The 11,728-nt window shown below is 54.4% G+C and overlaps 1 protein-coding gene across 2 annotated transcripts in view; it reads right to left on the bottom strand.

The window, feature by feature from the left end:
• Positions 1–1,913: 1,913 nt before the first annotated feature.
• The window catches only part of LOC144943222 (cysteine-rich motor neuron 1 protein-like), a 40,030-nt gene continuing 30,215 nt past the window's right edge, over positions 1,914–11,728 (bottom strand). For both annotated transcript variants that reach the window (XM_078870519.1, XM_078870520.1), the window contains 6 exons: positions 9,202–9,417; positions 8,069–8,311; positions 7,145–7,336; positions 6,668–6,784; positions 5,058–5,263; positions 1,914–3,718 (listed from right to left, as the gene is read on the bottom strand). In XM_078870519.1, coding sequence (XP_078726645.1) covers positions 3,545–3,718; positions 5,058–5,263; positions 6,668–6,784; positions 7,145–7,336; positions 8,069–8,311; positions 9,202–9,417 — 1,148 coding nt within the window. In that variant the 3' untranslated portion in view covers positions 1,914–3,544. The remainder of the gene's footprint in view (positions 3,719–5,057; positions 5,264–6,667; positions 6,785–7,144; positions 7,337–8,068; positions 8,312–9,201; positions 9,418–11,728) is intronic.

The following is an 11,728-nucleotide window of genomic DNA, read 5'->3' as shown; positions in this document are numbered from 1 at the left end:
GTAGGAGACAACACTTTTCCACCTGCCCTGCTACAGCAATGCTTGTCAGTGAAACCAATGTTTTGCATTGTCAGACTTGCAATTCAGTCAGATTAAGGTGGCCCATGCATACAGGATCACTGCCAAAACCGACCACAGTTGCTCCCCAAATTCAGTGCAAACCCAGTCAATGTGATCGTTTTTTCGTGCAGTCATTGCTGACCGGGCTGAGGCCATCAACTCGCCGCGACACCTGAGAAGCCGTCTCCATCACTGGTCGGCTGCCCAGATTCCGACTGGGAATCTCCAGCGGTGCCAGCTCAGAGCTCCGACCTCTGACCCACCCGGCTGCCCCCACACGGACCCTTGATATAAACACACACACATAGAATGGAGCGAATGACACGTGACCCAATGTTGACTCGCTGCCGTCAGGGAGCCCGCTGCTACACATCGCCCACAGCTCATCCTTTCGGAGTAATCGACGCGGAAGGTTTCTTGAGCGGTAATGTTTGGGCCCTGCTACCACAAACCCCAGAGACAACATTCCACCCGATGTAACAACTGAGCGAGGATTCTAGTTTTAATTCCCTTAGAAAAGAAACACGGTGATACATCCTTAAAATGCATCGTGCCCTCTTAAGTTTTAACTCATTTTCTTCGCTGCCTTGAAGACGTTGGCCCGGAGATGACAATACATAATTTGATTATGGAATACATCTGTGCGGAGTGTTCACCGTTACCTCCTCGTATGCCCAGATTGGACTCTGCTCGGTTGGTTACCTCCCACACGAAGCCAAAGTCTCATTCACGGCAATGGCCAAACATCTCAATGTAGCAGGACCCTCCTGAAAGAGAATCTTGAGACTCGGCAAGTCCTTCCTGGGTAAACAAGGGGTATCACTATTATTGTTTCTTATTTAAGTTAATAAACCATCTCTATGGCCCACTGCACAGAAACCTATCACCTGACTGGCCGTGCTTGGTTGAAAACTCAGAAAATCATTGGCCGATATTGTCTAACTCGAGCAGATAGGCGTAGCTACAAAAGCAGGGTTTCCTTTCTCATGGAATGCTTTCTGGGGGGCCTCGAAACCCAAAAAATCCAGGAGCCTGAAATATTCTCTGGAGCTCTGCGCCGGAGAGCTCCGGCTGAAACGAAACCGTTCGTAACAAGGAACAGCAGCAGCAGACTGTGGCTATGCTGGCTTTGGGGAATTCTGAACACAAGCAACACCAGAGTAAACCTCCCAGTTGTTTCCAACCCAATCGCCACGACCATGAGATTAATAAATTACTATTTCGATTGAATGTTTAATATATAAATTAGGGCTTATTCAGAGAGTTGAGGGACCTAACAGGCACTTGCAGAGCGAGCATCCGTCCACGCTGACGCTCGAGACAGCCTCCCCTGGCGGGCACCCTTGCGAGTTGCGTCGCTACCACCCGGAACGCGGGCAGTGGCGTGCCGCTCTGTCACGTGGACCACGGGCAGTGGCGTGCCGCTCTGTCACGTGGACCACGGGCAGTGGCGTGCCGCTCTGTCACGTGGACCACGGGCAGTGGCGTGCCGCTCTGTCACGTGGACCGCGGGCAGTGGCGTGCCGCTCTGTCACGTGGACCGCGGGCAGTGGCGTGCCGCTCTGTCACGTGGACCACGGGCAGTGGCGTGCCGCTCTGTCACGTGGACCGCGGGCAGTGGCGTGCCGCTCTGTCACGTGGACCGAGGGCAGTTGTGCTCCACTCTGCCGGTTGGACCGTGGGCAGTGGGGCGCTGCTCTGCCACTCGAAACGCGTGAACAAAAGTGCCAGCGTATCGCTTCGTTTCTGTCTCGTTCATATTCATCCCCAAGCAAGGTTTCTCCACGATCGCCTTGCGGAATTCAAGGCAAGATGTTCCAGCCAATAAAAAAAATATATATCAAAACAAAATACACTTTCATTATCTGTATTCCGAGCGATCAAAGACAACTAAATAAGTCAGCAACTAGCTCCAGTTATACTTAATTACATTAAAGTTTAGTTCTTTAGTACATTAGCTTTATAATTATTCTGTTATTAAAAAATATAGAAATAACATTGCCAAAGCATTAACAAACAGCGCGACGCACGAGCCAACAAAAACACCTGTACAGAAAGAGGGAGCACAAGCCACGTGGAATGCCTGAACGGATACTTTTTGGGAGAGAGATAACTCAGAGAGACAGATACATTCATTCATGACAATTCTTTCTTTCCCCGTCTGACATTATCTCTTTTTGCATCTTGTATGTCGAGTGGTGATACTTTGATTGCGACTGATGACACCAGAGCCTATTCAATTTTAACACAGAGTAAGCTGTGTGTGTGTTCGTGTTAGAATGTAAAAACTGGATTAATAAAATAAAACATTACTTTAAAATAAAATAATAAATTAAAAAGTTGGTCAATCTTCTGCCGACTGGCCTCATCAGGCCGTGATGAGGCTCGTCAGCTGACACATTGACGAACTTGTGGCTTCGCCTCACTGTGTACTCATCAGCATGGGTTCTAATGAGCGACGTGGCAATAACTTAGGGAAAGTCGACCGCCGTTTGAGTTAACGAGCAGATCTCAGCTACGGGCGGCACTTGGGGTTCTGGAATGGCCCAACATCAAACCTGCGAGCAGTGCAAGTACCTTTCATGAAAAACAAAATAATAACTTGGATATAAACAACACCGTGTTTGCGACAATGCAGCAATAGTATTAGATCTCTGAATTGGCACGGCCCGCCCAAGAACACCACGTGTACTGACATCATGAGAACTCTGCTTGATCTCAACAAAAAACGTAGTCAAAAAGACATTGCTATGAACGTCAGATATTTACATTATCACATCCTATATAGTGCTTTTATTTTTTTTTTTATAAAATATGAAGAGTAAGCAAGACAAAACAAATCTATAAGCAAAATTGAAAAAGGTGCTTTTAAGGCTTTCTCGACGGCTGTAACGAATTTCGCACAAATCGATCTCCTTGTCCGTCTTCTCTGTGACGTCGCCACCCATCGTCCATGCTGCCCACTCTCCGACGGCCCAAGTTCCCAACGCTCCAGCTGCCCAACACAGCCATGAGCCGCCCAACACAGCCATCAGCTGAGCAACACAGGCATGAGCTGTCCCAACAGTCTCGCCTGAGGTCGCCCAAGCTGGCTGACAAAATCGGCATTCATTTTCCCGATGATGAGAACAAAACATTTTTTTTATCTTCTTGAAAATGTGGACGAGAGTGACTGCGATGACGCAGTTCTAGGAAATAATACGGGGTTGACCGTTATATGAAACAAAAAATCTAATTTTGTTTCCATGTCGATCGTTTTTATTTTTGTTTGAACCTTGCAGAATTATATACAAAGCGCTATCGGGGGAAGAGGGGCTTCGAGGGCAGCAGAAAGTGCACATTGCAGAAGAGTCAAGCACTGGGAAGAGCAAGAGACGACAGGGCACCCTCCGCCGGCCGGCAGGAGGCCTGGAGGGCGAAGTCCGTGGCTCCGGGGGGGGGGGGGGTCCGTGGGGTCACGGGGTCGCCGGGATGCGTGGGGGTGTCACACGCTGGCGCCGCTGGGGCTGATCATGCTGTAGTAGCCGCTGTAGCGAGGGTCCGGCTCTGCCAGGCGCTGGACCTTGGCCGCGTTGTTCAGCGGCGGCTTTACCACCGCTGCCGCTGTGGTGGCGGTGGCGGCCGTGTTCTTGTCCAGGTCGTTGTTCAGGTAGACCGTCTGCAGACACGGAAAAAGACGACAAACGAGTAAGAGGAGACTGTAACATGAATTGAGATATCAAACAGAAACGTGGATATCAAGATGGAATTTGAACAAAAGCTTACAATAGGTATCTATAGTTGGTGTTTGAACATCTTAACGCCTGTATTACTGCCGGAGAGGCTAAATCCTATTCTTTTTTCATCATCTTTACACCGGAAAAAAGGGTCTCATAGATAGAAGCTGACGAGTGCGCATGCAGAGAAGCATGCTTGGAATTAGACTCAGAGACAGCAGGGGGAAAGCATGGATCCGAGAACACCCGGTTCGCATGTGTTTCCTTCCACGTGTTATGTGAACAGTCCAAGTGTCAAGTTAATTTTGTTTAACCCAGTGAGAACTCAAGCGACCAGGATAGAGTCACATTTGCATGAGTGACCCGTAGAATTAATTTGCCAGTCGGGGGAAACGATTGCCGCTGTCTGTATAATCCCTGTTGAGTAATTTGCAGGTAAATTTCGATTCTGGGCACGCGATGGTGGCCAACCCTTGCGAGTGACATCACAGGATCTTAAACGTCCAATGCGAAACAGACGGCGCGTAGTGTTACAACGGCTTAATTCGAGCCGTGAACGTCCGCTCGGTGTGCTTCCGCTGTGCCACGGCCTCACCGCCATCGCACGAGCTACGCGCACGTCCCGCGTACAAGAGGAGTGTCTCTCGCTCGCTGGCGGCGCCTGACCAATGCTCCGCACAAAACTGGGTGCTCCGCAAGGCCCTGGACGGCGGTCCGCGATACCCGCCGCAGACGCGGCTATTTGGGGTGCGGTTTAAACTCGAGAAATTGTCGCTGGTGCGCGGCGGTCAACCAATTTTGTTTGGTCCAACAAGTTTTGGAACCACCATTGGAACCTCATTTGCCAGTAAAAAATATGATAATTGGTTTTTTACCCTTCTATCTGGCAACAAAACTGACACCTTTTTTTACAAGGAGTCATGTTTGCATAGACCACAATACCTGCAGCCATAATGCAAACAAAAAACATAACTCTGATAATATATGCACTGTCCTTGAAGTTGATTGGTCCATACCCGAGACAGCTTTCCTTAGAGCCTAGTCTCACATGGGTTGGACCAGATGACGCCTTTTTGTTTGCATTATGGCTGCAGGTATTGTGGTCTATGCAAACCTGACTCCTTGTAAAAAAAGGTGTCAGTTTTGTTGCCAGATAGAAGGGTAAAAAACCAATTATCAAGTTTTGGAACCATTGGACGCTGCGCGCGTCACGCGGACCACCATGGCGCGCGTGCGAGGCTTGTCCCGTGTACGCCGCGCACGCGTGGAAGGGCACCGTGCCTTGACGGGCGGCTTGTAGAGCTGCAGGGGAATCCACTGGCGCCGCCGCGAGTGCAGGAGCAGCACAAGCACGACGAGCAGCCCCAGCGCCAGCGCGCCGATCACCACCCAGAGAGGCCACACGTCCGCACCGCCGGCAACGCCGGCAACGCCGCCGCGCCGGTCCACGCTTGCCCCGTCCACCGCACGCTGGCACCCCAACTCGTCTGGAGTGCCGTGTACACGTAAGCAGACGGACGGACGCACACGCGGGGAGACGTAGAGACACATGCATGGACACACGATAATAAACAACAGTTCCCCTGCTGAGCTGCACCAGTACCGCGCCGCAAGCGAGCACAAGTCGTCACGGTGACGGAACGCGGCTAGGAACATGAACAGCCCTGCTGGATGAAGGCCTCCCAAAGACCATGTGGGGTTGTGGGGATTATTTGACCATACTTGACCATGCTGGTCAGTGCAGTTTAGAGTTCAATTAAGGTGGGGAGCATAGGCACGGGAGCAAAGATGTATTTTGTACTGCCCTCTGCTGCCCACAGACACACAGCCACACAGTCACACAGCCACACAGCCACACAGTCACACAGTCACTCAGACACACAGTCACACAGTCACACAGTCACTCAGACACACAGTCACACAGTCACACAGTCACTCAGACACACGGTCACTCAGTCACTCAGTCACACGGCCACACGGTCACACAGTCACACAGCACACGGTCACACAGCACACAGCCACACAGTCACACAGCCACACAGTCACACAGCCACACAGCCACTCAGACACAGTCACACAGTCACTCAGTCACACAGTAACACAGTCACTCAGTCACTCAGACACACTGTCACACAGTCACTCAGTCACACAGTAACACAGTCACTCAGTCACACAGTCACACAGTCACTCAGTCACACAGTAACACAGTCACTCTGTCACACAGTCACACAGTCACACAGCCACACAGTCACACAATCACTCAGTCACACAGCCACACAGTTACACAGTCACACAGTCACACAGTCACTCAGTCACACAGCCACACAGTCACTCAGTCACACAGTCACTCAGTCACTCAGTCACACAGCCACACAGTCACACAAACACACAGTCACACAGCCACACAGTCACACAGCCACACAGCCACACAGTCACACAGTCACACAGTCATCCAGTCACACAGTCACACAGTCACTCAGTCGCACAGTCGCACAGCCACACAGTTACTCAGTCACTCAGTCGCACAGTCACACAGCCACACAGTTACTCAGTCACTCAGTCACACAGTCACACAGTCACTCAGTCACACAGTCACACAGTCACACAGCCACACAGTCACTCAGTCACACAGTCACACAGTCACTCAGTCACACAGCCACACAGCCTCACAGCCACACAGTTACACAGTCACACAGTCACTCAGTCACTCAGTCACACAGTCACTCAGTCACACAGTCACACAGACACACAGACACACAGTCACTCAGCCACACAGCCACACAACATCTGTTAGGGTGGTCGCCCATCCAAGCACTTTCCAGATCAAACTCATTCCAGGCGATTTGAATTAAGAACATTCGCCCCGCGCCAAACAAGATGTGTGCCCTTACTCGAATCCTCCGACAGCGGCCCCATGACGCAAGCGATGGGAACCATCTCCGTGACGGCCTCGACTTCGTTGGACCTCTCAGCGGGCACGCTCGCGGGCTCCGAAGGCAGCTCGTCATCTGGAATGAGACGCCCCGCACCCCGCGTTAAGCTTTTCAAAGACACATTCTGCGAGCGGCGTGCGTCCGTACGCCAACAATCGCCCCGTTCGCCCGCCCACAAATGGGAAAACACAAAAGAGCACAAGAGATGCGGGGCTGCTCGACTGTCAGCTTCTGTAAACATGTCGTTCGCATTCGTGACACTACCGCCACCACCTCCACCACTACCATCACCATCACTGCAGTCACCACTACAACTACAGGAACTCCTGCCACCACTGACACTATTGCTATCACCACCAACACTACCGTCACCACCCCCGCCACCACCCCCGCCACCACCACCGCCACCACAGGTGTGACACCGACGCAGCATACCTGGGCACGCGAGGCAGCAGGATCCGTCGAGGCGGACGGGGCGGCTGCAGGAGGGCCGCAGGCAGTCCTCCACGATGCACACGGCCTCGCCGTTGCGGCAGTGGCAGTGCGTGCACTGGTCGGGGCTCCAGCGCTCGCCCTCCCCGTAGATCTGTTCCTCGTAGTAGCAAACCTTGAGCGGCACGATCACCTCTGCAATGGCGAGAGGACACGCGGCCGTCGCGCGACGGTGAGCGGTGGGCGCTGGACTTGCGACCCGGAGGTCGGCGGTTCAATTACAACTCCCGGGCGCGGCGGTTCCGAAACAACGGTGCGAGTTTCTTAAATCCGACCCGCCGCTATCCACCCCGGCGGCACGGGCGAGGACGCCGCAGTGAGTCTATCGGGGCAGGTCGCGTTTGTCGGGGTCAAGTGTCGGTAACTCTTCCAAGACATCTGTGGAAGGGTAGACCAAAAACTCTCTCTTGGAGGCCCTTCTGCCCAGAGTAGCATGAGCGAGCAATTACAAGGCTGCGCCTTCGCCTTCATTTCCCAATCGTATTGCATTTGAGATGATTGGGGTGGGGGGAGGGTGCTGGTGGGGGGAGGGTGGTGGGTGGAGGGTGGTGGTGGGTGGTGGGTGGTGCGTGGAGGGTGGTGGTGGGTGGAGGGTGGTGGGTGGAGGGTGGTGGTGGGAGGAGGATGTTGCGTGGAGGGTGGTGGTGGGTGGTGCGTGGAGGGTGGAGGGTGGTGATGGGTGGTGGTGGGTGGAGGGAGGGTGGAGGGTGGAGGGTGGTGGGTGGAGGGTGGTGGTGGGAGGAGGATGTTGCGTGGAGGGTGGTGGTGGGTGGTGCGTGGAGGGTGGTGATGGGTGGTGGTGGGTGGAGGGAGGGTGGTGTTGGGTGGAGGGTGGTGGGTGTGTGGAGGGTGGTGGCGGGCGCTCACCCAAGCAGTAGGGGCAGCATTGGCCCTTGCGCAGGACGGGCCGGCGGCAGCTGAGGGGCTGGCAGCGCTCGGGGAAGCGCACGATGCGACCCTCGCGGCACACGCGGCTCTCGCACGCGTTCGCCTTCCACACCTCGCCCTCCAGGAAGATGTCTCCGTCCTCCGACACGCAGTACTGCGGCGCGGCGCCGCCGACGCCGCCGCCGCTACTCCCGTTGCCGTTCGGCGCCTCCGAGGCGCCCGCTGGTGTGAAAAACGTAAAAAAAAAAAATTCTTCAAAGAAGAAGAAAAATCACGCACGCGAGTTGGATTCCGCGGGCGGCGTGGGGAAGCGCTGCATCGCAATCGAGCCCGAGTGGCCGCCGCTCGACCCACATGCTCGACGCGTAGCTTCACATGCCCGTAGCGACCCCTGCCGCACCCCCCCCTGCCCATCACCCCCCGCCCCCCCACCCCACACACCCACATACTCAATAAGGCTGTCCCGTACGGTACTGCGCAATTGAGCCCAGAGAGCGTGCACCCGACAGCACGCACGCTCTCTCCGCACCTCCCACGTGACCCGTTTACGTGAGCGGCGTGGATATGGGGCGCTCGGTGTGGGCGCGTTGCGAGTGCACGGGCGGCGGACTTCATGGCGGGCCGTGCAGCGAGCGCTGCCTGCAGGTGGAGCGCCAGCTGGCACGCGGCGCGGGGGAGCTCTGCGTGCGCACGCCCATCTGGGCACCACCACCCCCCGCCCTCCCCCCTGCCTCCCCGTTCCACCCCCTTTCCGCGCTCGGCTGGAAGAGTCAACTTCACCGCGAGGAAAATCGCCGCGCCGTTCCCGCCGTTACCGGCTGTCGGCGGCGCGCTCGCGATAAACAGTTCGGAATGGGGGGAGAATCGTTTTGCAAAATTCACGCGCTGAAGAAAAACAAAACCGACTGCATAAAATGCACCTGAAATTAAATACCCATCAAAAATGTGTCCATTATTTTTCTGCCAATTTGCACTAACGATAAATATCCGTGATACACCCGGGGGGGGGGGGGGGGTGGGTTGGGATGGGGGGGCGACCGACCAGGGGAAGCGGGGGAGCGTCCCCTCGAGCGAGCGGGTGTGCGGCCGGGCGAGTGTGCGTGCGTGCGGACCTGGGCAGGAGAGGCAGCAGGATCCCTTGGCGCGCACGGGGTCGTGGCACAGCAGCGGCGGGCACACCTCGGTGTCGCAGAGCACGCGTCCCGCGTGGCACGTGCACTGGGTGCACGAGTCGGCGCTCCAGCTCTGGCCCTCCACGTAGTACTCCCCGCCGAACGCCTGGCAAACGGCGTGCGGCGCCTGCTCGGGCCGGTCGGCCAGCGAGTCGTCTGCGAGGGTCACGCGAAGAGCAGCGGCAGCTAAGCGAGGGAGACAACGCTCGTGCCAGGCTAGGTGCGCGTTGAGGCCACGCGCAGAGCGGTGGCGCACGAGTGCAATTGACAACGGCGCGACACGTTCGTCGATAACACTTGAAATGAAATATATACGAACGGTGACGTTTTGGGGTAATGGCCGTTCTTCATGGCACAACAATAAATTTTGTTTTATGAAGGAGGGTCATTGCCTGAAACGTCGCCGACTGTATATTTTTCATTTTAAGGCAGTGTTATTGACGATCGTGTTTGGGTGTTTTTTGGTGACGTGTGGTAAGGCCGGCTTTCTGGCAGGAGAAAGTTACGGGAAAGACGCAAGTGCTTCAGCTTGACCGAGATGACTGGCAAATGCACCCCCTATGCTCCCCACTGTGCAGCAAGGGAAACGTGTGCACACAAAGATCCCCGTATAGCCTGTGACAGACTGTAGGGGCAAGTGCTGTTAGCAAGCACCTATGAAGGCCGGCACAGCACACGAGGGGGGTGGGCAGCCAACACCACGCCCGGCCGCCTTTGTCTCCCTAGCGATGTTTACACACCGCACTAGGCACTCATTTGAGGTTGACTCGACCTAGGGGAGGCCCAGGACCGGTTCAGATAATCGTCACTGGTGTTCGCCGTGAGCGGAAAACGAACCTGGGTCGCCAGGTTCGTAGCACAGCGCACTAACCACCACACTACCGCTCCCCATGCGTGCACACGCACACGCGCACAATCATACGCGTGCGCACACACACACGCGTGCGTGCATGCGTACTGTGACGCACGGAATTCCCTAACGTGCGTGCGTTGGAATAGGAGATCAATATTTGCGCACGCATTCCGTCGGCGATTTTCAAAATAACAAAATATTGGATGCGAAACGCTCCTGTTTGTTTTGTTTTCAAAGCGTTTTTAGAGCCGGGAGTAATGAATACTGCAGCAATAAACACCGCGGGGGTTGGGGGGGGGGGTGAGGGAGGGGGGGGGTGACGCGTGTTGGTGCGAGCGTCGCCCGTGGCTCGACCTGCCAGGCCGACGCGGCGGCCCGCGCAAGTTAAAACCAAACACAGGGCCATCGATTCAGGATTTTTTAGATTGTGCTCGTTTCCACAGGGCGCACCAACGCCCGGGACTTGCGTTGCTCCTTCTAGCGGTCGGACACATAAAGGGGGCCTGTGTCCCGCAGCCAAGGAAATGTCAGGGCCTTAGCAAAATGTTTTAAGAGGCGAGCCAGCATGCTGCGCACAAAGCGAGAAAAAAAAAAACCCCAGCCCTAATGAATGGCTTCCCCTGTTATCCGCTCAAAGAGACGGCAGAAACGGCGCTGACCACAAAGGGACGGAATTCCCCGTACGATTTGTACTAAATTTAAACACTGTAGAAGTTTGGGAACAGAAAAATTTCAGCACGGCTGACTTTTAACCTCTTTTGTTTACCAGAACATTGCCGTGGAACATTTTGATGGGGTTTTTTTTTTTTGCCATCCGCGCACAAAATCACAGTCACGGTGCCTTTATTCTGAATTGTAAACGTGGAGTCACATGAGCCCCGACTAAATTGATATCCGGAGTTTGAGATTTCCTCCATTATATCAGGCATATGCCACGATTTAACGCGAAACAAAGCGGCCATTGTTACCTTCATACAAAATAATTCCCATTCAGCTGCGATGAATATTCAAAGGTTACTTGCCCAGGGTTGAAAAAGAGACACGGGTGTGTGTAGGCTCATGTAACAGGCCCATCCGAATCCATTCAAGTCACTCTGAAATCCACTTTGTGATGACCTCTCACGAGAGGCTTACGTGCGAGAGCTGTCATTGTGTGGTGGAGGCGGGGGGGGGTTGCGCAAAGGGGGGACCGGGCTGGGGGGCCTGGGCATGTGACCGACCTTCCCAACGCAGCCGCTATAGCCAGCCACGTTTCAAACTGCGGCCCCCCCCAGAAAATAAACAAGCGCTCACCTTGCTTCAGGTTCCGAGGGCAGTCCCCGACTTTGACACTGAGAAGACGTTTTAAAACCCACGGTCAGGTTACGTGAACCACTCGGACTGACGCCCCTGTGGTCGTGGCATCGTACGCCTTTTGGCGTCATCTGGTCCAACACCAGTGGAGACTAGGCTCTAAGAAAAGCCGTCTCGGGTGTGGACCAATCACTTTCAAGGACAGTGCATATCATCATCAGTTGTCTCTTTTTGTTTGCATTTTGACTGCTTGTGTTGTGGTTATTGCAAAAATGATCCCTTGTATAAAGGTGTCAGTTTTGGTGCAAGATAAAAGGGTAA

Source organism: Lampetra fluviatilis, chromosome 30 (assembly GCF_964198595.1).
Source record: "Lampetra fluviatilis chromosome 30, kcLamFluv1.1, whole genome shotgun sequence".
In the NCBI taxonomy this organism is placed as follows: Eukaryota; Metazoa; Chordata; class Hyperoartia; order Petromyzontiformes; family Petromyzontidae; genus Lampetra; species Lampetra fluviatilis.
The sequence above is the reverse complement of the archived record's forward strand: the minus strand, read 5'-3'. Positions and strand labels throughout refer to the sequence as shown.